The sequence below is a fragment of the Orbicella faveolata genome, unplaced genomic scaffold (genome assembly GCF_042242905.1).
Source record: "Orbicella faveolata isolate gen_17 unplaced genomic scaffold, um_ofav_v1 contig_47, whole genome shotgun sequence".
Lineage (NCBI taxonomy): Eukaryota > Metazoa > Cnidaria > Anthozoa > Scleractinia > Merulinidae > Orbicella > Orbicella faveolata.
The window spans coordinates 23,504,646-23,531,915 of NW_028301577.1; the positions used below are offsets into that span (position 1 = coordinate 23,504,646).

A 27,270-nucleotide genomic window follows, 5' to 3' on the forward strand; every position below is an offset into this window, starting at 1 on the left:
ACGCACACTTACACAGCCATTGTACTCGTTGCCGTTGCCGTTAAAGTTTGCTTAATTAAACTCCCTAAAACCGAATAAAGGGCCAAATATTGAGCAGCCAAACGAACACAAAACAAACGAAGGCCCGGCCGAACGAAAAGACGGCTGAGAGCGCAGAAAACATCTCTGCTATGAACAGAAATCAAAACATACAATGATGTTCCCACCATTTCGTCTGAGGTAGTTTCGAGAAAGTCGCTTCGGCTGTCCACGCATAGCGCGAGTAACATCCTCGGAAGAACTGAGTATCATGACTAAAAATAACTTGAGAGGGATTACCTTTGGTATAAGGCCTATATGGGGGATGCACTCTCTTAACTTGATAATCTCTTGTTCGAGATAATTAGCCTTGAGTCTCAACAAAAATGCTGACATCAGCATTTTTGTGCAAAATTTCTTCACATTCCTTAGAATTCGCCTTTACATGCAGGAAAGCGAACACATTTATAAAGATCTTAAAACTGCATGGTAAATGGTAACATTTTGGTATGTTTTTAATAACAAAATCGTTGCAACAACGCTTTTAGCGTCTCTGACAACCTTCCTCTGGTTCAGCTAAAATACAGTCTAAATACCTTTGGTTCACAACGAGAAATTAATGACGGTTGAATAGGCTTGCAACTTTTATTTCATAATATAAAATATAGCGGTAACAACGCGTTTTTTAAAGTTATTGAATTTTTTTGAAACCTTTTACGGTGCCCGTTACATTTGTTACATTTTTTTTCCCGTCACCTCCCCAGTAAGTAAAACATTTGCGTATCTCGCACTTACTTTGCGCGCGTACGACGCCATCTACAGGTACATGTTTACAGTTGGATTTCCGTATAATTTTCGACAGATAACAGCTCGTTTTCTGTTAGTGGTTAGCTATATGCTGCTATTCTGGTATTCCTGGTTTAAGTACATTAAACTTGATTTCGTCACAGTAGGAAAATTTTGCTTTCATCAGTCGTATACTTGGTAGCGTAGTTGACTGCCGCAATTAAGAATTTTACGGAACCACGACGGCAACGGCAAAGGGAAAGCCACTGAACAAAAGAATTGAGCAGTACAATGGCTGTGCACGTGCGTTATGATTCTTTGTACATTTCTCTGCCGTCTGCATTTCTCTGCAAGACAGCAACGTGAAATGACCAAATTTTGTGTTGTCTGGAGAACGTGAACCACGACGGCCAATTGTTTTAAATTCTTATTTCAAATTTATCGCTGTGTTTCGGATTTAGTTTTGCGATAGTTTTGACGGTGATAAACAAAGTAAATGACTTTAGAGTATCGCGAGATTCGTAGGTAAAATATAAATTCATTTATCAATCGACGTTGCCCTCGGCGTCGCCGTCGTGGTTTAGTAAACTCCCTAATGTCAACCGCAGCGCGCGCGTGGCGCTTAAAATAAACCATGCCTTGCGTGAAGCGCAGAACGTGTGCGCGCTAACAAAAGTAGGCACCGTTTTTAAGTTATTTGGTAGACGTAGATCAAGACTGAACAATGATTTTTTTTTTAAGTTTCTATTTGGACTGCAACGTTTTCTGACTATCATACTCGATCTCACATCGCCATGCATATAAAACGAAGCATTAATAAGATAATAGTCACTTTGTTCTCATTTTAGATCAGTCGTCTCTGGAGTCATTGAAGTAAACTATTTCTTCCCCTTTGTCGAAAATATTTCTTTTTAAAGGGGATAAAATACCCAAAGGAACGAATCATCTCCTTACACCATGCAGGAATATCAATTGATATTGATAGGAACTTTAGAAGGAGAAACTCGCAATTGACTTCGCTTGGAGGTGGGGGGACGGGCAGGGGGGGCGGGGACAGGGTTGAAGGGGAGTGGGGTATGAATTGCATAGTAGCTCATGCATGTTCAAACATAGAAGAGCTCTCAACATAAAGTTGCTAAAGTTTATTGCCACTTTCATAGAGCTATTTTACATGCTTCGTTATTAGATTAACATTCAAAAACTAAGTATTGAAAATGACAAAAAATTCTTCGGCACCGACTTTCCTTTATAACATAGAGGTTAAAATTACTGAAATTGACTGAACTTGGAGCATGAACATTAAGATAGAACCTACAGTTACTCGAGTTTCACGCTTGAAGCGATTGAATTTGGAGCATATATATAATCACTGAATTAGGAGTGGCTCTAAAGGACGACATTTGTACTCAACTTTTTTCATTGTTGACCAAAGATGTCCGAATGTTCTGACTGTATAAATAGATTTTTCAAGACTGTCTAAGATGACCAGAAACGTCAGAAAGTCTATCCGAGGACGTACGAAGTTTATCGAGTTTTTCAAGAGGCCTGGCATCACATCATATATTTTTTCAAATGGATTGTCCACCATCAACCGATGCTGGAACACATCAACTTTTACCCTTTATGTTATAAACAATTTATCGTGCGTTTCCTAAAAATGGAACGATCGATTGATATTACAATTAATGACTGCTTATACTTATTGACTAACAAGGCAATTTAATCCTTTATCAATTATAATATTGGTTATATAACTAGCTATTCGACGGCCACGTAGGTTGTAACTCAGGCGTGTTACATTCATTATTAACATCAACTACATCGTTTTTGACTAACTAAAACAAAACCTTGCATGGCACAAATTCAAGAATGGATCCCTGGGAATACTTCAAGCAGCGACATTTCCGCCAAAACCACCACTCCGGGAAAGTTTGGGAGCACCGTAATATTTGGGACCTAGCAATCAAGACATAACAAATCAATATTTCACTTAGTACTTGTTCTGCACTGTAAACTATCGCCGGCTTTCCGAGAATTTTAATATTTTATGTTATTGGTGATTGACAGCGCGGAAAGGGAGCAGAAGGAAATATTACAGCTACCCTTTTCTTTTCGCGAGCCTTAAGTCTGTGTCAGCGAGCTCATGTCCCACACATTTCGATTATCGCCCGTTACATCTGGAGGAGGGAAAGAAGAGAGATGCGGGCTATTCTTTTGAATCTTTGAATGTTCTACTTCTAAATTACTGTCGACCATTTATAAGACGCTGCACATTACATCCGAGATTGTAAACGCCTAGGTTTCATAAGACGGTGCAAACTTTGCCACGGTAACTTTTAAGACAAGTCTGATGGAATGTTTACTCTCGGAGTAAGTTGTAGAAACATTTTCAAAATATTGTAAGAAAAAAAAAGGAGTTCTTTACTATCTTAATAGAATGTCCGGAATACAAATAGCAAATAGCAAAAAGTACTTACTCTCTTTAAAAACTTCCAAGTCGACATAAGGCAAATCGCTGCAGGACACATCATCATTTGGAGTATCCCTAAGCCTTCGCATGAAAACCTTGGGCTGAATAGTGAAAACGCCGTCTGAGTTGTCACATATCACTCGAGCTAGATTACAGTTTCTTATCTCGTCCAGTTGTTTTATGGGAAATCCTGTGAGAGGGTCGTCATTCTCATACCAGAAGCGATCACCACGGCGCGTGTTGTTAAACTGTGTGAGAAGCAGACAGGTGGCGGTTCGTCCCAACGCACTGCCTGCTAGAATGTTTTCACTCAATATTCCCGCAAATATATCGATGTCCTCGACAGTTCGGTAAGTACCTTCCAGTCTTACCCGCTGAGCAAATGGTATATCTGTAAGATCATTGAAGTTTGTACCTGTAGCTGCAGGACCACCACAAAGTGTTGAAAACTGGATATACCCTGGTAAGCCATGATCTCGTCCACGCTGCATGTTTATAGCAGCAAGGTCACCACGAAAGCCATCACCTGGTCCTGGTATTATCAGGTTTTCCAACACTGCCAAAGCAATGTTCCTACGAGAAGGAAAAATCACTAAATTATTGTCAAATGCGATTTTTTGGACAATCGTTTTCAACTGTTTGGATAATGTTGTGCATGCAAGTCGGAACTTGCTATTAAGATCATTATATTTAAACAAATCTACTCATGAATTTGGTGTCCTTTCAACAGCTGCTGTTATCAAAATAACTTAATTTACAGTTAAGGCCCTGAAAAATCGATGCACGTTAACGACAGAGAAGGAACATTCTGACAGCGAAGTTACTATACTGACCAAGTTGTAAGATACAAAACTATTCATTAGGAAACTTACACAGGAAGCGCAGAAACAAAGTCAACACCCTCACAAATGAAAAGTTCACGCACACGCGCGCGCATACAAAATTTGTCATGTTATAAGACGCTCATTGACCGAGTGAGGTCAACGTTTAATAGTTTGGAGGAATAGTGTCTTTTAGTCAGAAGATCTCTTTGAGAAGTACTGTATTGCATTTAAATCACCCTCACTTTTAATTTAAGTTACAGTTCAAGGGCTGCTGAAAGACAATCGAGAAATGAAGGTTTTGCTTTGCGATTGTCAATCAGTTTATTTTGTCTTACAAACCAAGGCTGAACAAACACATACCGATCAAAATCGAGGGCTCTTTCCAAAGCCAATCCAAGATATATGCCTGTATAGGGATTGACTCCTAACTCTAGTTCGTAGAGCACTGCTGGGTCAAAAAACGTGACTACAGATTCATTCAGGCGGTTCCCTCCACGAACTCCATCCGCCAATGTAAAGGTTTCCCGAATCAGAGTGTGGCCTATTCTTAAGGCAGCCGTAGAGAATACGTTGAACATTGAAGCCTTTGTGAAAGGATCGTAACCGCCAAAGAGTGTTCCAGGTGCCTCCAACGCAACTCCTGCTTCTTTCCTCTGAAACAGAAAACGGTCGTTTGTTCTTAATATCCATTCACTTGGAGAAAAGCCACGCTTGCATGCAGTAGTTCGTGCGCGGCTTGGGCAAGTCTAGTTTGATCTCAGAATCTCTTAGATTGTACGGTGTACTGCTGATGCTAAATAGGTTTCGCAGGTGTGTACGCCGTTGTTAATATCCATTCACTTGGAGCGTCCCGGATCAAAATAAAATTCAGCAATTGATTCATGCTTTGGCGTGTCTCGCTGAGATATGGTGCAGGGGCGAAGTTTTGCCGAAAGCACGAAACAAGCTTACGAAATGCCCGAAGGAGACCAGTCTAATGCAGTCACGGCTGAGTACTTTTTACATGTTACACTGACTGGAAGTGCATAACTTGCTGATTTACGTATTTTACACATTTTTAAACTTAAATATCTCAGGGACGAATACAGATATTTGCAAACGGTAAACGGCGTTTTTTATCTTTCGTGGAATTCTATGTGATTAAGCTCAAAATTCAAGGGGTAAAATTTGATCATAGTACCACTTTAAGTTTGTGGATCAGTCCTTTTTGTGATCAAGTAACCCTTTGAACGGAACTTCCTTATAATTCAGAAGTTACAAATAAATATATATCTAGGATTTTTTGCCATTGAGAAAAGAAAGGACGAATTGTTACATTATGTTCTTCCATCTGGGTCTTACCAAAGTTAGACTGGGAATGAGTGTTGGCAACCATTCATTATATGTAATGTGTTGCATACAGGCACCAACGATTCGGCGTCCCTCTTGATACAGTTTCTCGTCATCATACCATGGATTTAATAAGTGTAGGATATTGACAATACGGTTGTGTTCACGAGCCCACAGAGCGTGCATTGCCATTAAAGCTGTCAAACAAGAGAACAGAATGGTTATTTAAATAAAGTTAAGTAAAAATTCATTTTTGCATTACTACGCCACCCGATTGGCTTACAAAACTTGCGCCACTTTTTCATTTAATCAGAAGTGAAACCAAAACCAATCGTCACTCGCTCGCTCATGTTTTCCCGCGCGCTTCGCGTCAGCTACATGCATGTACTTCGAGTTTTGATTGGTCCACTATATTGTCTGTGTCATTTGTGATTGGCTAAAATGATAACTTTGATTTTGGTTTTACGTAACTCATCTGCAAACCGCTTCAAGCCAAATTCAAATAAACTAGTTCATTTGTCATTTATGACTTCAAATACAGTGATTGAGAATTTATGTATACCTGCCGGTGAGTACTACAAGGTATTTGTGTTTAATTGTTCAGTTTTATTATGAACCTCAACTTTATCGCTAAGTTCAGTTACGTCTTTTATTTCTCCCACCTTGATTTTCATTCACCCGAGGATCACCAGCTCTGAAACAAGGTTCAGCTGTAACATTTTCGGATCTACAGAAGCCTGCTTCACCGCCCGCAGATTCAGCCGCCGGTAGAACTGGTAATTGATAAATGTCAGGAAAGGCTTCAACCAGAAGTTCTCCCCCTGTGAATTTGCGAAGGCTGTTCGCGTTTTCGAGATCTGAGCCGTACACATTTGATGAATCAAGGTAAGAGGTTATCTCGTTTATCTGTAGTAGAAAAATTTAGTTTATTTAGGTTAGAGACAACTATTCATTTTGCTAAGCACGCTAAACTGTTTATAATCCAAGGAAACTGCAGAATTACATAGAATACAACGATTTCCACTAATCCCTAAGTCTTAACAGGGGAGATAACTAATAACATGGCAAGCTTACCTAAAATGATCTATTTTTTTTCTTTATCAGAACTTTGTTACTACTTACTTTTTGAAGGAAGATATATTCACACAGTAGCTTTATCAAATAGATGATAGTATAGCTATCCCTTTTCACGTTGTCCTTAAAGATAACTAGCTACTGAGTAACATAATATTATTTCAAGTATTATTTAATGCGGTCATTAAAATTTTGCGAGAAGCTAGTGTAGTTAACGTTTGCTGAAGTCTTTCTTTGTCTAGCCACTTTGTTCTATGAATGTTTGTTTTTTTTTCTTATTCGACTCTGTGAAACCAAAGTGGCCTGCATGACATGTGCATTATGTGAAGTCATGATTAAGTAACTGATCTATTAGGCACATATGATAAGAAAGTTGACCATATATGAACTGCGTGTAATTTAGAAAAAGAAACTGACCAATGTGTGATCTCAGAAGATTAGAAACTGTCCTATGTATCATCAAGGATAACAACTGACCTGGTTGCCATTATCGTCCCGTTCTGACCTGGAGAGAGGAGTACATTTTGCGCTTGGATCACTCAATAGATTATTCCCGCTGGTGATGTTGACTCCAAAGCAGTCAGGCTTATCAAACAGGCTGGGACAAGCGTCCTGGCTCCCGCCACAATCGTTCTGTGGGTCCACCCCTACAGTAAACTCAGTTAGCGTGAGGTCATGGTCCAAAAATTGACCCCACGTCATTACCAAGTGGGTAAAATCGGCTTGGGCTCCAACACTGTCAAACACTTTCTTGCTAACTTGTCTTGCGTTTGGAAGGGGAAATGCTTCGCCGGAGGGTGCTTGGAAGGTCGAGAATTGCCGAGGTTGGAAGTCTGGCTCATACGCATCGGGAAGGAGACGACGATGCGGTGTAAAGGTGGCTCCGGTTGTAATGTTGCAGAGATTGTTGCATGTGCCATCAAACGTGCGATACTTGCCGTGTTTAAGACATAATAATCTTTTGGCGAGTGAAACCTCGCAGTTTGTGAGGCTCAGCGTATCCAGCAGTAGTTGCCCAGAAGAAGAAACTTGCGCTTGAGGCGTTTCATACCAGCCAATGACAAGTAGCATTCCAAAGAGAAAGCTGCAATAGAGAAAAGAGAGACAAATTGAAAGTTAAACATCACAGTGTATTTATGGGCTCCATGACAAATTATCATCGGCTCATATAATATATGCCTTTTAAGATTAGTTATATTTTTCTATTATTACTACTACTACTACTACTACTACTACTATTATTATTATTATTATTATTATTATTATGACGTCTTAAATGTTACCATGTCTTATAATATATGACAAAATAACGATAATAAGTGGTAACTATCGTTATTAAAAACTGGATCGTGGAACAATGTAATTCAAGAGTTTTCTTTGGCTTAGCGGCCATCGTGGTATATGAGCAGTAATAACCCGCTCTACAAATATGGGAAGTATACGCGTAAATGTTTGGGGCGTTTTATTTCTTATTTTAGTTTAATTTTTCCACAGTTTAGGGCCATTTAAAAACATCATTCCATCAGCGCTTGTTGGTAACGTGATGATTATAGCCATCTCGACGTTGGTTACACACCTTGTTGGTTATCTACCATCTCATATCAAAGGCTTGGTCGTGGAGTAAGTGTTAATTATATTACCGAAAGGATGGACGGATGGGAGGAAGGAAGACAATAAAGAAGGAAAGACTGAGTAAATAAAAATGTCAATGGATCATAATTCGGTAGATGGACGAACTTAATGTCCCACGGCAACTAAACTTTGACCACCTGTATTTATCCAATTTTGGAATTTTCTTGTCCGTATTACCAAAATGTAACTTTCATACAGTTATTTTGAAAGTTTTACGACTTCATAGTAGCATTTCTGCGTTCCGTGTCTAGTGGTAGGGTCTTTGAACAAAACAAAAAGGTGGCGAATCCAAGATGGGACCTGCATGAATAACATGCCGTAGTAATCATGTCATATGACGTCATCATCTCATACTGCTTTTGCTAAGAAAAAATTGTACGGACGAACGATATATCCCGTAAGTTTTATTATTGTTGAATATTCCTGAAGTAACGGAAGAAAGGGGGAGATGAGGGGAAGGGAGGCGGAGATCCCGGTCGCAGAAAGTCAAAGAAAGTTCGCTTTGAAATTAATGGTGCTTACAGCTCTAGGAGTGACAGTTACTCTGTAAGAGGGGGCTATTTAACTAGTTGCTTTACATTTGTGCTTAGTTTATTGGAGCACTAGTTTTGTGTTTTCTGCGTATAATGTCAACACGCATGTTTGGATTAAGCAAAAGCATCTAAACCTATCGAGGCATAACCGAAAGGACTTTTGTGATATTTCTTCAAACGATGAAAGTATGGGATTTTAGTCCTGTTCTGCATTTTGAGCACTATATACCGACATGGTGACCCATCGTATACTGTATACTCTTTATTTCAAGGCAAAACAACTTCGTATACTATTTTCATTTAAACACACAAGGAACCTTGGGGCATGGAGCTGTGAGATGTTGGCTAGTTCGACTCAAAAACGTCTAAGTTGAACGTTAGCGATACTGCGCGGTATCACCAAGATAACATCGATTTATTCATCGTAACTTAAACATACCTTGTGGTGTACATTTTGCTTTTGGCTAATGGCTCTCACTTTTCACCTGTTGAATCATAGAGAGTATTACATCAATACTGGCAAACTAATTCATAATACCTGCATTCTATATTGCCATGAGTGGGTCACTGAAACAGTATGTGACATTAACCACGCGAAATACAGGCTAAAACCATCGACACAAATTCGGCAAACTGCTAGTTTTAGCCCGAGTTTGCTATGATTTAAGTCTAAATTAAAAAGACTAAGGCACTTTTTCGTTTCATTAACAATCATTTACCCCTGACATTACTCAAAGAAGTAAAAGGAACAAAGTTGTCATTTGTTAGAGCCCCTTAAAGGTGGCCAGAGAAAACAAAATAGCCTTTGCTTGCAAGGGCCACTGTTTGAAGTTAGCGAATTGAGAACTCAAAAACAAGAGCTACAAATGTGCAAGTAAAGTTACAAAGTAAGATAAAACATGAATAAATGAATCAAGGGGAAGATTAAAACTTCCATGAATTCTCATGCCCTTTAAAGGAAACATTCTGGCGAACCAAAAAATATATATATATATGTTTCGCGCTACAAGCCTCTTTAGTCGCACTTATTACTTTTTCCTTGCTTCTACAACAGAAATTTAAACTTTAACATCAGACTAAGAAAATTTATCGTGTATATATGTAATCGTACAATACCTGTTACTTGGAGAGGAGAACTCAAGAGAGAACAGAACGATTCCGTCAAGAAGCTCAGATCTTCAGCGGAGAACGTCGCTTGCTGTGGTGAAATGAGTTGATCGTGTTCCCTTTTATTTGAGACGGTGTGCAAAGTATTGACAGTCCTTAGTCATCAAATAACAAAAGCACTTTACACTTTAAAGCCGATATCTAAAGTTGCCCGTGGTCCGTGCAGAACTATTTTCAGATTTTCACGCAAGCGGGTAACATGTAGCTGAAAGCAATATCACCCTGATTTGTTTGCTTTTTGTGACGGAATCACTTTAATATTCTTTGTATCATGACAAAATGGAAATCGACACAGCAATTATGATATTGCTGAAACCGCAATGCCAATGGTTATGTGGACTTTGAAGTTCTCTAATCAAGAACAAAAGAAAGTGTTTTGTGTTATAACTTAGAATGATGTTATGAGCGCGTGATGAGGGCGTTTGCCACAAAAAGTCAAAACCTCAAAAACCTGTGAAAAGAAAGAATTGTCCGTGCGTTTATTTTTGTATTTATTTGTTGTTATTGGTTTTCTTTTCTTTTCTTTTCTTTTCAAAGCTGGTTCTGACTCGAAGGAGTGAGTTACGTAACAACATCCACTTTGGGTTTAATTTACGCGTGTCTTCGTATGTTGATGTTGTGCGCATGCTTAATCCTGAATCCGGTCGGTGATATCAGTTCAAGTATATATCTCTTTGTACGTAATTGACACATTATGAGAGCAGTTTTGTTTTCAGAAGGCAATATAACAATTCTTTTTATTATTTTTTTTTTCATATAAAAAAATACACTTAACGTAAAAAAAAATAAACAAACATCTGTAGCAAAGTAAATACCATGAAATAAAATCACGGCACTCTGAGGACTACACTAGATAAACAAATCAATTAATTCTAGGCGCTACTGAAGAGAGATTTTAAAAACATGAGAACATTGACACAATGTAGGTACCTTAATTAGCCCTATTGAGACGTTGGTGGTGACAAAATTCCTGGAACAAAATCTTTTGATATAAGGCATTTCCATTTGTCATTAAAGAGCTTAGCAGTTTTGTTTTTTTTATTGCGATGTATCTTTCAGTCATTATGTTTTCTCGAAGTTGTATCTTAAACAGTGCAATAACAAACTAACAGATTAGTTTTTGAAAGCTATGTGGTTGGTCTGTTACGTAACTGAGTTTCCCTTTCGGCACGTGTCACGCGACCAGAATGAACCAGCTAAACTGTTAAGGGTTTTAAGCGGAAACGCAGGTTTGTTTTTGTAGATATTGTCGTATGAACACTCCGATTAAAAGGACATTGCTATAACATCGTTATTCGATCTGGGTTGATTCCAAACTTGCACAGGATGTTCAAACAAGGGGTAAAACCATTCTGCTTATTTCAACTATCGATGTAATTATACGTCATAGAGCGGATTTCAATTGAGTGTGGAAAGTAATTAGACAATTACTTTAGTTTTGGTTTTGTTTTTACTACCGTTTGAGATTGGTTGAATAGTCTAATTGGTAAGTAATTGTTTTGGTTTTACGACACTCATTTGAAAACCGCTCTAGCTCAAATATTCACTGAATCATGTTGACGTCATTAACCCACGTCGGAGACTGATGGACTAACATATGTTGGTGTAGTTCCTCGATCTGTGTACTAGTGCCTACTTGGCAAGATTTTCTTCCTGAAAGTAAAAGCTACCCATGTCTCAAAATAAATTGCCGAAAATCTAAATGGTGGAAGTCAGTTTTTGCGTGTGTATACTAAAGTTTATCGTCGTAGTTTATTTCATCTTTTTTGAAAATTATTATTTCATATTCGGGTTTTAGATATCACTTTTATTATACGTTATTTTCCGTATTTGCATGTAGTAGTAAGACTTTCAAAAGGCCAGAGCGAGAATACCTCAGATTGTTGGGAGTTGGTCCTGAAATGCAAACATATCTTCCACTTTACATTGTTTATTTATTTTTTCAATTAGTAAAGGCACGCCGGTATCCTTCAGCTTTTAGCTTCACTGACATCCCACTATTTGTTCAGGCATGAGTGAATAATGTAAGACGCCGTAATTACACGTATTCTTCTAGAAGCTTGACAGAAATTTATAATGTCACGACATTGTACAAAATGTCGAATAACTTAACGAACAAGCAGGACTTGCTGGGCAATAGTTATCTAGTAAGAAGATATGATTGATCATCGCACACAACTTATGCACACAACTTAAGCAGTCGTGAAATTAAAGCCTGAAAAAAATTCAGGCCTGAACGGGATTCGAACCCATGACCTCTGCGATACTGGTGCAGTGCTCTACCAACTGAGCTATCAAGCCAACAGGGAGCTGGCCACTTTGTGAGTTTGTAATATACCTGTAAAAGGTGAAGAATACAAGTAAATACATGAGAGTTCATATATTTGAACTGCGGAGAATGATCATGATATGAAGATATGATTGATCATCGTAGTTATGCACACAACTTAAGCAGTTGTGAATTGAAACTTGAAAAATTTCCCAACTGCTTAAGTCGTGTGCATCAGCAAGTTTTATTGTATTCATTGCTACGATACGCGCCTGTTGTTGTTCAGGTTTTGAGATCGGCCTTGATTTGTGATTGATGAAAGTGGCTTGCTCTGTTAAATTGATGGATCTTTTTATCATCATTAAGACTTTTTCTTGGACCTCTAAAAGCGTTATAAGAATCTCTTCGTCACTGAAATTGATGTCATCCACGCCGTTTACGCTTTCAAAAGTCGGAATCGCTAATAACAGCCCAACAACCAAACACAAAACCAATAATGTCTCTTAGTCAAATTTCTGCGCCAAACTAAACAATTGAACAAACAAAAAAATCAAAAAGGCTCGTGATATTTGAAACGGTCATGTTTCACTCGATACATATTACAAGAGTGGTGAAAGCAAATTTAAGGAGTTTGTATAATCCGCGACAGCATAAATTTTAGGACAATCATTAAACTACAGATAAAATCTTTAGGTATATTTAGGTAGGATTTTTAAGCCGTTTTGATCGTTACAACTGTAGTGAGTTCTAACAAAAAACTTAATATGATACTTACGCAGTACTTTACAGGTAAATAACTATAATCAACTGAATTTCTATCAAATGAGACCAAGTCCACATTTATTTTACGTCTCCTATCCTTTAGAATTACGCAATGGAGTCGAGAGCTATTCTGATACCGATATTTCTGTTATTTGGACTTGAGTTGTTACAAACATTGCCGATTTTGTGTTGAGATGGTTGTAGTGAGTATTTCGCGTAGTTAATGTCACGGCATACTGTTTCAGTGACCCACTGATGGCAATATAGAATACAGGTATTATGAATTAGTTTGCTAGTACTGATATAATACTCTCTATGATTTAACAGGTGTAAAATGAGAGGTATTGACCAAAAGCAAAATGTACACCACAAGAAATTTACGATGAATAAATTGATATCATCTGTATGATACCGTGCAGTCTGTAAGTTTAACTTAAACTTTAAAATTTTTTTGAGTCGAACTTAATGAATTAACTGACAGCTCGCAGCTCCTTAGCTGTCTTAGTGAAAAGAGTAGACCTGGAAAATTGTTTTGCTTTGAAATAAATAATACGGTCGATGATATTGGTTCAAGAATGTATCTGTATGTAAACTGACACATTATGAGTAAAATCCGGTTTTCAAGAGGGAATACAAAAAATTATTATTATTATTTTTTAAACTATGTGGTTAGTCTATTACGTCACAGAGTTCCCTTTTCTCACGTGCCACGCGACCAGATTGAACCCGGCTAAGCTAAACTAACAATAATAGAGGTTTTAAACGGAAATTCAGGTTTGCTTTTGTAGACATTGTTGCATGAACACTCTGATCTAAAGGACATTGCATAACCGTTGTAAATTTAACGTGATTTGGCTTCTTTCAAAACTTGCACAACGTGAATGTTCAAACAAGAAAGGGGCAAGAAATTTCCATTTTATTTTCAGTTATCGTTGTAATCATACCTCATTTAGTGTCCCACGTCAGAGAATAATAGAGTAACTAGTTAGTGGTATTGATGCAGTTCTTCGATTTGTATACTAGTGCCTACTTGGATTAAGATCTTCTACTGAAAGTAAAAGCTACGCTAAACACTTATGTCTTGAAATAAAATTGCTAAAAATGTAAATCATGGATGTCAGTTTTTTGGGGAATATAATTAAAGTTTATTTTCGTATTTTATAAAATTCTTTTTGAATATAAGTTTTAAACATTTGGGTACTAGATCACTTTTATGATAGAGTATTTTTCGTATTTGCTTGTAGTAGTTTGCCTTTAAAAAGGCCAGAGGGAATATACCGAAGATGGTGGGAGTTGGTCCAGCAATGGGAACTTAAGGCCGAAGAAGTGATGTTTTTTCTTTGTATTTATTTACTTTTCAATTTGTAAAGTCACGCTATCCTTAGCTTCAGGCTTCACTGGAATCTCAGAATCTCAACTTATTTTCTTCTAGAAGTTTGGCAGAAATTTACAACGTCACGACATTGTACACAGTGTTGAATAACGTTAACGCATAAGTTGGGTAAAGTTGGTGAAACGTTACTGTGTGGTTCTAGGTGCTTGTACAGACAATGGTTCTCCCGTTACCACTCTTACCCCATTTGGTCAGCAAGTTTTCTCGTAGTCATTTCTAAGATACGTGTCTGTTGTTGTCCAGACCTTTAGATTAGATTTTTAGATTTTGTATTTATCTGCCCGCACCAGGATTCGATCAGACTTCCAATTGCCCTACTGAAACCTTACCACTTCGCCACCCTGGAATAAAGAATACTTCATGAAGAAAAACATCCAGGAGGGAGAGGTCAACTTCGCCTGCGTTGCCATGCGATTGCGCGCCCGATGATCTTGGCCATTATGACGTCACTCGTGAGCCGGCCCGTGAAGTTTCAATGGCCGCTAAAGAATGACACCAGACAAGTTTTTCATCCGATGATTACTCAAAGAATTTGAAAGAAAGCGATAAACAGACCACAGGAATAAGATAACCTGTTAAAATTGTGTCCAAAAATACTTTGGTGTTCAAAAACTAGAAGTCAGAAGGCACAAAAACATGCAAAATTTTGAGGTCGCTCAATTAAAAACGGGATCGAAAAGTGGAGCTTTGCACCCGTTACTTGGGCGATATCTGGAGAACCCAACAATGAACAACACGAACACAAAAACATGATCTTGATATGGTTTAAAACGTTCGAATAGTGATGAAAGCGAATCATTTAACATGTGCATAAAAATGATCAGTGGGTTTAAACCCATTATTTTGTAGACGATAGCGTGGAGGACCCGCTGATCGATACTCGAAACCCTCGAAATATGAGAATATGCTCCCTTGCAAAGGCATTTGAACTATCAAGTCATATGCTGGGTTGGAAAGTAAATAATGTACCAAGGAATTATTTTTCTGCGCTAAATTATCCACAAAACCGTCAAAGATAACATTTTCTTTTGCGAGGCCAACCAGCTCCGAGCAGACGTGTGGATATTTTAGATGGTAAAATGATATAAAATCATTCTACAGGAGACCTAGATGAAACGGATGATATTCAGAATAACACGGACCAGACCTCTTCCCAGAAAGGTGCTTCATTTCATGACAAAATATTCGTGAAATATAAGATCGGAGCATGATCTGTTTCCTCGGGCGTCCGCATGCAGTGCAAAGCTGTTTCTTCTTCTGAACTTCTGACAAGAGAGGTGTCCTAAACTGGTGCTTTGGGTTCTATTTATTTTTCATTTCTCAGTATAGACTGTATAGACAGTAAAAGACAACTGCGTAGGATGTCATATAGAAAGACCTAAAAAATACAGAATCTGGTTCCAAGCAGCAAGTGAATTAAAGAGGAAAGGATATATGAACAGGGATACTTCCTATGCTAAGTCATTAGCAATAACAGTTAACTTAACAAGGAGAAACTTGTTAAGCCAAAATGACTTTTTGCCAAAACAAAGAGTTCAGTAGAAGGTTATGACAAAGCTAGAAAGATCAATATCAGGTGATCTCTTATTGTAACCAAACCCCTTGTTTTCTAATAGTATCTGTCTTGACAAACTGTAATAGCTTTACTACCTCTAAGTTTGAAATGATAATCAATTCTTTTCTTTATACTTTATGCTTTTAATTTTCATCATAAATCTTATGTGAACAAAGATAGCTCTAATTATTTTACACTAAGCTTAAACTGAACTACAAAGAAAATTTAATATTCTCAAGAAGAGTGTCACAGAGAGGTTGTACTTGTAAACATGAACGTCAAGCCTGATTTCTCCCCAGCTCCTTCCATCCCAGGTTCCCCCTGTTGCTTTTTGCATTGATGAGTTTATTTTTGGCTTCAAGAAAATGATAAGTGTACATTTCCAGCAAATAACACACAGGATTGGGTTTTAAATGTTTAATTGACAGTACATTGACAATAAATAGATAGCTTTCCATGGTGGTTGCATGTACTGCCAGAAATGGGACCTGCTTGAATGGTCTTGCAAAGGTAGTGGAGGATGATAACTTAAGGTTTAAAAAGATCAAGCTAATAAGACTCCTCATAATATTCACCAGTCAAAAATTGCAGTAAATGTTTATATGACCTCCCTTCCCTCTTTGGTTTTCATATCGCCCCTAACTCTTTTCAACAGAAAATGTAAACTAAAAGACAAATTTCCTAATGAGATCCAGCACCACGAACTCAAGTATGTATTTACCATTAAAAAATGCAATTCTCACAATAAAATGATCCAACCCCCATCCACCTTTTAAGTCCCGTCCAAGCAGATACAATGCGGTAATGTACATGGAGCTAATATCATAATTTATAAAACATTAAATAGCTCATTTCCAGTATCAATGTATTGAACCGAGGTCTTCAGATCTTCACATAAAGAATTTTTTTCAGCACCCTCACCTGCACAAAAAAGAAAAATAAAATTTTCTGAAGCATGTCAAACAAACTACAACAATCACTTTGCATAAAGCATTTTTGGATCCTTACTTAAAGAAAATTTACAATATTGTTTAGGAGTTAAAATAAATCAGACTTCAAATACCTAAATTGTTGATCAACAGTGCCAATTTTGTAAACATAATAAGATTCAGCAACAGGAACTCAAGGTGACCGAGTTTGGTACTCAAGTTTTGTGAAATAAGCATACATAATTGCAGCCGACAGTGAGGCCCCTTATTTGATCTTAGGTAACCAAGAAAGCCCTCGCCCCAGTGACCCTAAACAAGCTAACTTTCACTGTTTTGTTGAGAAAGTGAAACACAAGCCACCTTTAGCAACATAACCAAGGTAATCCTGGTAGGCATGATAACCTTTTTTCGTCAAAATACTATGACTAGCCTACCTGGGGCAACTCATGGTATGAAGAAATAAAAATTAACTCACAAAACCCCACAGTGATCAAATGACTGAAAGGAAGCCAAAGGAAGAAGGATAACTGAGCACTGGAGTATAAAAAAAGGCTTAAGTAATCCTGGAAGGACCACTTCATGTCATATATTAAACACTTGATAAAGTTGCCTCAGAAGGGTCTGATAGGGTTGCCCTCAGTATCCGAGACCATATAAATGGGGCCTTGTACTCTCTCCTCCGCAGAGGCTCCCTATGGGAAATTGAATATACTCCGAACTACCAGTCTGTGGTCAAAGCAGCACGAAAGTGGCCTATGAAGAAGAGAAAAGTCTTACAACACTAGACTGCAAACCATGGGTAAAATGTAGACTGCAGGGCTTTTTAGGAATATCATATTCCCATTTTCATTTATAAAGAGATCGAGCTAACCATACACCGGCTAACCTGTGCCGTATATTTCAGGCTAAACAAAGCACAAGCTCTATATAAAGGAAATGGGAATACAATATTCTTAAAAAGTCTGCAGTCTGCATGTTATCCTCTGTCTGCATTTTAACCACCGTTGTGCAGTAGGCAGGCTTTGTCTTATTTAAATAATTAAGCTTAAGTTCTTGTTTGTGAAAGTTCTCATTTCCTTCATTGTGGATAATATTTCTGTTTGCTAGGCCCATTGCAGAACATGTGAAAAGGTTTCAGTTTTGTGAAAGAACACTCCGAGCACGAGATCGCAGATATTTCATACTCAAATGGACTGATCATTTTTACTGCTAATTCTTCAAAATCATCTTCAGATACAATGTTTTCCTATACATATAAGCTATTCTGTGACCAAGTTACACGTTTCTTTACGTTACTGATCACGTAAAAAGGGCAATTTTACAGGGCGAATAGTCAAAATTTTGCCCCACATATTCCCAACGGAGAGCGATGACTGTAACACTTTAAATACACTTTCTGCAAGATTTTTCGGTTATAATTAAAATCTACTTACCTCTAAAGAAAGAAAAATTATAATCACTCCTTGAGATCCAAATACAATACCATTTGAAGCTGGAATGATAGGAGAAATCTGCCTCAAAACGTTGTATCAGCGAGAGGCGACGACGCCATTTTCGAAAATTTTGTGCATTGGCGCGCTTCTTTCGCGGTGACGTCATAATGGCCATGATCATAGGGTCAGCCAAATCTGACGTGTTCACCTCTCCCTCCTGAAAACATCTATAAATCAGTTAGCTAGGTTGAAACCGCTGATTGATTGATTGATGATTACCGCGGGCTTAAGTGATTCGCACATCGAGCTAGAGCGAGTGAGTACGGATTTAAAATGGCTGATGTTTTCTGTTGGAAATTACTTAACATGCTAACCAAATGACTTGTTTTACTGGCATGTTATCTATTCATGGATATTTTAGATGCTGGACGGTTTTTTACTTTCCCGTTCTTTGCTTGCAGTGCGCCCAGGAAATCGAGTGAATAATGTAAGATGGCGTAAATACACGTATTCTTTTAGAAGCTTGGCAGGAATTTATAATGTTGGTATGTTGCATGACACAGGATAAATTTGACAATAATTATTAAATGACAGGTAATCTTTAGGTATAATTGGGTAAAACTTTTGAGCTGTTTTGATCGTTACGACTGTAATGAGGTCTATCAAAAAACTGAATGTGTTAACTCCACAGTACTTTACAGGTAAATAACTTAGCTAAAACTTATTTTATATCAAATGAGACCAAATCCACATTTATTTTACGTCTCCTATCCTTTAGAATTACCCAACTGAGTCGAGGTCTCTTCTGATATCGATTATTTCTGTCCTTAGGACTTGAGGTATTACAAACATTGCCGATTTTCTGTTTCTGGTTGTAGCCAGTATTTCGCGTGGTTAACGTCATATACTCTTTGTGCGTAATTGAAGTTCGGTTTTCAAAAGGCAATATAACAAATTTTTTTATGTATTGTTACTTTATTTTTTGATTCATATAAAACATACACTTACAGCAAAATAAAACATACAGTAAAGTAGATACCATATAAAAATAAAATTACAGCACTTTGAGGATTAGAATAAATAAACAAATAAATTAACACTAGGCGCTACTGATGAGAAATTTTAAAATCATGACCACATTGACACAAAGTAGGTAAATTAATTTGTTCTATTGATACATTGGTGGTGCCAAAATTTCTGAAACAAAACATTTTAATGTAAGGCATTTCCATTTGTCATTAAAGAGCTTTGCGGTTTCGTTTTTCATTGCGATGTATCTTTCAGTCATTATGTTTTCTCGAAGTAATAACAAACCAACAAATTAGTTTTGAAAACTATGTGGTTGGTCTGTTACGTAACAGAGTTTTCCCTTTCTGCACGTGTCACGCGATCAGAATGAACCAGCTAAACTACTGGAGGTTTTAAGCGGAAACGGAGGTTTGTTTTTGTAGATATTGTGGGATGAAAACTCCGATGAAAAGGACAGTGCTACAGCGCTCTTATGCGATTTGGGTTGATTCAAAACTTGCACAGGATATTCAAACAAGGAGTAAAAACATTCTGCTTATTTCAATTATCGATGTCATTATACCTCATCATGACTCAAATATTAATTTGAATCATGTTGACGTCATTAACCCACGTCAGAGACTGATGGGCTAACATGTATTGGTGTAGTTCCTCAATCTGTGCACTAGTGCTTACTTGGCAAGATTTTCTTCCTGAAAGTAAAAGCTACATACATCTATGTCTCAAAATGAATTGCTGAAAATCTAAATATAATAGTGGGAGTCAGTTTTTGCGTACGTATGTTAAAGTTTATCGCCGTAGTTTATTTCATTCTCTTTGAAAATAATTATTTTATATTCAGGCATTAAATATCACTTTTATGATACACTATTTTCCGTATTTGCATGTAGTAATAAGCCTTTTAAAAGGCCAGAGCAAGTATATGGAATATCGGTGGAAGTTGGTCCTACAATGTACACATAAGGCCGAAGAAGCCGGATGTTTTACTTTCAATTTGTAAAGGCACGGTATCCTTTAGCTTTTAGCTTCATTAACATCTCACAATTTTTTCAGGCATCAGTGAATAATGTAAGACACCGTGGCAGAAATTTATCCTGTAACGACATTGTGCATTGTCGAATAACGGTAACGCATGACTAGTTGACCAATAGTTATCTAGTAACGAGCACACAATCGTCAAACAAATAGGTTGGTGTAATAACTTTTGTGGTCATCATGGTGGAGTATGTGTAGATGGTTAAATAAGGACTGGTAAACGTGCACAAATGAAAATTATCGTATGTTCCTCTTTTAGACATGCATCAGACCACTTTTTCCACAGGATCTCACCCAACAATTGAACTCTTCATATCTGCTCTTATCGGCACTAATTACATTATTACGTAATATTGGTGAGTCACAGGCGATAAGCTTTTGATATTTCAATTAAATATAAAATGAGAAGATAGCTTAGTATTGATCAGAATATCTGCCGTAGAATGTTTTACTGACGAATAAACTTTGTTTTCAAAAACAGTCTATATTACGACCATAGTAACAATACAATAGGTTATAGACAACAAGTTCGTTCGTCCATGAGTTCGTTTATTCATTCCTTCGCTGAGATAAGGTTAAAAGTTAATGTGTGGTTCTAGGCGCTTCTCCAAACAATGATTCTCCTGTTACCACTTTTGCCCCCTTTTGGTCAACATATTTTCTCGTAGTCATTTCGAAGATACGCACCTGTTGTTGTCAGTCCAGATTTTACATCAGCCTTGATTTGTGGATGATGAGAGAGGCTTGCTCAGATAAATTGATGGATCTTTTTATTATCATTAAGACTTTCTCTTGTACCTCCAAAAGCGTTGTAAGGATCTCTTCCTTACTGAAATTAGTGTCATCCACGCCGTTTACGCTTTCAAAAGTCGGAATTACCGATAAGATCGATCCCGACAACCAAACACAAAACCAATAACTTTTAGTCAAATTTCTGCGCAAACCAAACAATTGGACAAACAAAAAATCAAAAAGGCTTTTTAAGCCAACTTGTGATATTTAAAACGGTCATGTTTCACTTGATACATATTACAAGGGTGGTCAAAAAAAATTTTAAGGAGTTTGTATATTCCGTGACACAGCATAAATTTTACAACAATCATTAAATTACAGATAATCTTTAGGTATATTTAGGTGGAACTTTTGAGCTGTTTTGATCGTTACGTCTGTAATGAGTTCTAACAAAAAACTGAATGTGTTGCGTACGCAACTTACTCTACAGGTAAATAACTATAATCAACTGAATTTCTATCAAATGAGACCAAATCCACACTTTTTTACGTCTCCCATCTTTTAGAATTACCCAATGGGAGTCGAGGACTATTCTGATATCGATATTTCTGCTATTTGGACTTGAGTTATTACAAACATTGCCGATTTTGTGTTGAGATGGTTGTAGTGAGTATTTCGCGTAGTTAATGTCACATCTCATTTCAGTGACCACTGATGGAAATATAGAATACAGGTATTATGAATTAGTTTGCCAGTATTGATATAATACTCTCTATGATTCAACAGGTGAAAAGTGACAGCCATTAGCCAAGAGCAAAATGTACACCACGAGGTATACGTAAGTTACGATGTGGAATAAATTGATATCATCGGTGATATTGATTCAAGAATATATCTCTCTGTGCGTAATTGACACACTCAGTGAGTGAACTCCGGTTTTAAAGGCAATATAACAAATTACTTTTTGTAAACTACGTGGTTGGTTTATTACGTCAAAGAGTTTAGTTCCCTTTTCTCGCGTGCCACGCGACCAGATTGAGCCCGGCCAAGCTTAACTAACAATAACAGATCGCAAAGCACGTGCATATATACTAGAGGGTTTGTTCTCGTTTATACATGTATCTGACGTAATATTAGTTACGACCGGTCAGTAAAAAACACGGACTGCAGTTAGGCCGCAGTCCGCGTTTTATACTGAGTCCGTGTTTTATACCTGGTCCGTAATGCTTAGTCCGCGTTTTATACCTAAGTCCATATTTTATACCCAGTCCGTGGTCCACAGCCCGCAGTCCGAAGTCTACAGTCCGCAGTCTATAGTCCTGACCGTGTAAATCGACACAAACGATGCTTGTTACGTCGGTATGATAGACGACGTGCTTTTATTACTAAACCTAGGACAATTATTCTGTTTACGAGCACGACTTTGAATCGCCTTGGCTTTATATATTTAGGGGAACAGCTACAGCGTATTTTCACTTCCGAAACAATGAAACGGAGGACATGTTAGTGTACCAAAGCAATCCTGTGGGAGTTGAACTCTTTTCCTATGTAATCACTTTCATTGGGTTTATGTTACATAATTGGGGCACAGAAATCTGGACCAGCAAAGTGAGACTAGACATTTCCTCCTTTGATTTATTCAGTAGAAAGCAGCGTTGGTTTTGGTCGAATTAAAAAGAGAATAGGGCACATAACACGCAGCCAAACTACAGCTTTCTGTTCGTACGAAAAGTCGTACACATTTCGTGAAGACATGTCTGCAAGGTTTTTAAATGCCATGAACGCAGACTTCGAACTTTAAATAAACGACTTATCCGCTACAGTCCACAATAAGCTGCCTCGACACTCGAAAGACCGCAATATTGCATAACACTTGAAAAAAAGCACATGGATAAACATGGAGATGACATCATTCACCCCTTAAGAGTTCTTTTTTTTTCGTGGGGGGGGGGGGGGGGAGACAGATTGGGGTCCCCAGAAACAACAGTAGAAGACCATCCTATTGCACGATGATGTTATACCATAAACTGTCACTTGTAAGTCCTGCCGCTTATAAGCTACTCTGGTTATAGGCTCGTCTACCCGCAAACAAATTATTACTGTCGATTATAGCCCCCCCCCCCCGGATATAAGTCCCCCTCAAGTTTTAAATAAAATGATCTCGATTCAATATTTTGATCAACACGGTAGCTCCTTGCGAAACATTTTTTTTTTATTTCACTTATAAGTCCCCTCGGATATAAGCCCCTCCGTTTTTAAGCCCATTCAAAACCCCTTTCGATGTTGTATAAGCCCATGCCTTATAAGCCACTGTTTACGGTAATTAAATCAATTATTGCTATAAAATTAGTCCAGAAAAATTACCCACTCAATGACTCTTCCCTGTCTTGCTAGAAACCACCATTGAAGTTCTCATAAACAAAGCTACTAGAATTGTTAAAATCAAACCCTTGATAAAATTAGGCTCGATATCACATTTCTTAAGGTGAAAAAAATTCTATTTATCTATATACTTTTTGCTGAGCATTGCGATCAAAAAGACTTGATGGATTAACCCGAATCACAACTGTTAAGAGTCCACTGAACGCTGCTATGTGTACTTCCAGCCGGCTTTTACTTCGCAATAACTCTTGCACGTCTTGCGTGCCTATGTTTGTACGTGTTAGGACTTTAGTAAAACGCCATTTTAGACACTTTCGTGTGACTAACTTCCATCCTCTGATTCAAGAATGTTAAATGTGGATTTGGCCTCATTTGATAGAAATTCAGTCAGTGACTATAGTTATTTACCTGTAAAGTACTGTGTACTTAACACATTCGGTTTTTTTCGTGAGAACTCATCACAGTCGTAACGATCAAAACAGCTCAAAACTTCAACCTTGATATAAACCATGTCTAGATTATTTGCAAATTAATGATAGTCGTAAAGTTTATGCTGTGTCACAGAACATATAAACTCCTTAAAATCTTTTTGACCACCATGGTAATAGGTATAACAGGAAACATGACCGTTTCAATTATCACGTATTTGGCTTTTCAGCCAAATTCGTGATAATTGAAAGCTTGATAATTGAAAGCGCAGAAATTTGACTAAGACATGTTATTGGTTTTGCGTTTGGTTGTCGGGCTCTTATCGGTGATTCCGACTTTTGAAAACGTAAACGGCGTTGATGACATCACTTTCAGTGAAGAAGAGATCCTTACAACGCTTTTGGAGTTCCAGGAGAAAGTCTTAATGATAATGAAAAGATCCATCGGTTTAACAGAGCAAGCCACTTTCATCATCCACAAATCAAGGCCGATCTAAAATCTGGACAACAACAGGCGCGTATCTTGGAATGGCTACGAGAGAACTTACTGACCAAATGGGGTAAGAGAGGTAACATGATAATCATTGTCTGCAGAAGCGCCTAGAAGCATACATTTACATTTACACGTTATCTCGGTGAACGAATGAATAAGCGAACTGACGAGCGAACGAACCGTGCACGCAAATATTGCGCTGTGCAAATATTGCAGTCAGGTACTTGTTCTCTTTAACGTATTGTAAAGTAAATTCAATCGTAACATATACTTAACAAATGGTAAACGCCATAGCGTGTACTATTGAGTTATGGATGCACGTGGGAGGTTGCTAAGCACGAAAGAAGCGTAAGAGTCGCACGAGGCGATAGCCTCGTGCGACTCTAGTTTCTTGAGTGCTTAGCAAACCTCCCAAGTGCATCCATAACTCAATAGTGCACGCTATGGCGTTCACCATTTGTTTTATGACATAACATTGAGACATAGGAACAACAGAAGTCCTTTTATTGAGCTACCTCACAAAAAAATGTTCGTGTAGTCTTACATGACAAGAGAAAACGAGCGCGCGAAAATTCATTCATGACAACCGACTGCACACCAGTAAATCGATAAAGTTTCATCTTCACACAACTGTGAAGACAGTTTCGCATTTCTGGGAGAAGGGCGTCGGCCATTACTTTGGAAACGACGTCTGTCAAAAGGTTTGCTTTGTAAACATTAGCACACACGTCAGCAGCGTACACCCATGGGCAAATAGTAGACGCTAAATTAGCCAATCAGAGCGCGCGCTTTGCTTTAGTTATGTTATAATGCTTTTTATAAACAAAGTTTATTCGTCAGTAAAACAAACCAAAACAAAACCTTATCCGATGAGTCACCAAACAGAGGCGGATAAAAGGGAGGGGTTGAGGGGATTGCAATCCCCACCCCCCGTTGAGTAGCTTTTTATCTTTTATTCTATAAATAGTAGATTAAAATTGTTTTATACATAGTTATTTTACTGATTGTCAAATTAGGTAAAGATAACGTACATTTCACGACTGCATTGTTATTTTTGTTTTTCTGGTTGAGAAATAAGGTAAAATCCAGATTATAGTTTAAGGAATATTGAAAACAATTTAGTTCTTCGACAACCTCACACTGATTATCTGAAGAGAAGTTTTTTGTACAATGGAGCTCAGTTTTGGAACAACTTACCTCTCGAACTAAGACAAGCAACTTCATTAACCTAATTCAAGACTTAACTAAGTCGCCACAGTTTTAACTAAATTTTTTCTACACGGTCTCCTTGAAAAGCAGTTTCTTATTATTTTTTTGGAAGTTTTAGTTTTTGATTGTAGTTAGCATGAAACATGTAGCTAGTTGATTATCATAAATAAACTGATGGAAATACTGTGTATAATTAAAGTTATCGTACCGTATCGTATCATCGTATCGTAAGGTGTACACCCCCCCCCCCTTCACACACACACACACACACACACACACACATTTCAGAAATTCCTGGATCCACCCGCCCTGCACCAATATTGCGTAATGATGTAATTAGTGCCGATAAGAGCTGACTTGAAGAGCCCAATCTTTGGGTGAGATCCGCAGTGTATAAAACTGGTCCGTTTGAAAACTTGGTCCGGCGGTGATTAAATTTTTGTTAACAATAAGCTCCAAGCTATGTTCATTGCAGACAACAGTGAGTGTGTTTCCATTACGTTTGTCTGAGTCATGGGGGACGATTTATTTGGGTCAAATTCGTCAAAATGCCATTGCAAAAAATTGAAATTCAGTTTACCCTGCATGCTATTTAACTGAACCAATCCGAGCGCGTGTTATGTTATTGTCGCTGTTCGTCCTTCGTTCGTCCTGCGCGCGTTATAATGAAACTTTATTATAACAACTTGCAATGACCAGGGGCTATTAAATTCAGGCCTCTGTTAAGGACGGTGCTTACCAAATGCAAAGGTTTTTGCGCCAAATTAGGAACACGCGGAAAACTTAGATCCGTTCAAGGGCTATTGGAATCCACAAAGAAAAATTGGGTTAGCCACGCATATTTTCGAGACAAGAGATTATCAAGGTAAGAGAGTGAATCCCATATAGACCCTCTAGCTAACGTAATCCCTCCTAAGTTATTTTTTAGACGTTGTACCCAGTTCTTCCGCGGATATTACTCGCGTGTTGCGTGGATTTTTTCGTGGAGGATCTGTTTATGTATTTACGTTTCGTTTCAAAGCAAAGGAAAACCTCCAATGCTGTGGGGATGTCTTCTTTGATATTTTTATTACAAGCAAGGGAGCTCTGGCTGTCGGTATGTTTTAATACATTTCGAAACTTTAATAGGAGTTTGAATAAGAGACGGATGTCCCCGGCACAAACAATAACAACTGAATGAACGGCAGAGAAATGTTTAGACAAACGAGTGCAAAGCAAACAAACGCCCAAACACAAGCTAGGCAACCCAACAAACAGATCGTCGAAAGTGCAGGAAGACGCTCGCTGCCCAAGTAGCAAAAAGAAGTTTAAGCAGCAAAGGCAACGCCAAAGGCAACGTCGATTAAAAAACGACGTAATATTCAACCTACGAATCTTGCGAGTATTAAGATTCATTCAGTGTACCTATGCTGTCGGAAATATCCCAAACAGAATATGTAAGAACGCGTCAAAATTCGAAACAGGATTTGAAAAATTGGCCGTTGTATAGTTCACGTTCTCTCGAATATGCAGAATGTGGCTATTTCACGTTGTTATTTTGTGACCTCTTGTAAACAACGGCAAAGAAATGAACAAAGAATTATGACGCACACTTACACAGCCATTGTACTCGTTGCCGTTGCCGTTAAAGTTTGCTTAATTAAACTCCCTAAAACCGAATAAAGGGCCAAATAATGAGCAGCCAAACGAACACAAAACAAACGAAGGCCCGGCCGAACGAAAAGACGGCTGAGAGCGCAGAAAACATCTCTGCTATGAAAAGAAATCAAAACATATACAATGATGTTC

The 27,270-nt window shown here is 37.9% G+C and overlaps 1 protein-coding gene and 1 non-coding gene across 2 annotated transcripts; both read right to left on the reverse strand.

Annotated features, from left to right (window-relative positions):
- Positions 1–1,931: 1,931 nt before the first annotated feature.
- On the reverse strand, positions 1,932–9,886 carry LOC149097693 (peroxidasin homolog). Its single transcript, XM_089279989.1, has 8 exons — positions 9,783–9,886; positions 9,106–9,151; positions 6,979–7,585; positions 6,090–6,333; positions 5,440–5,624; positions 4,459–4,751; positions 3,282–3,847; positions 1,932–2,760 (listed from the first exon to the last, which is right to left on the reverse strand). Exons 2-8 carry the CDS (start codon positions 9,117–9,119, stop codon positions 2,693–2,695), a joined length of 1,977 nt encoding a protein of 658 aa, XP_089136115.1. The 5' UTR covers positions 9,120–9,151; positions 9,783–9,886; the 3' UTR covers positions 1,932–2,692.
- Positions 9,887–12,061: 2,175 nt separating this feature from the next.
- On the reverse strand, positions 12,062–12,134 carry Trnat-agu (transfer RNA threonine (anticodon AGU)). Its single transcript has one exon. It is a non-coding gene; the product is annotated as a tRNA-Thr (tRNA).
- Between the last annotated feature and the right edge of the window lie 15,136 nt (positions 12,135–27,270).

Coding starts and splice junctions, on each gene's coding strand:
- LOC149097693 (XM_089279989.1), bottom strand. Junction 4,752..5,439: donor TCATTCCCAGTCTAACTTTG/GTAAGACCCAGA, acceptor TTTCTGTTTCAG/AGGAAAGAAGCAGGAGTTGC. Junction 2,761..3,281: donor CTTGGAAGTTTTTAAAGAGA/GTAAGTACTTTT, acceptor CTTGATTGCTAG/GTCCCAAATATTACGGTGCT.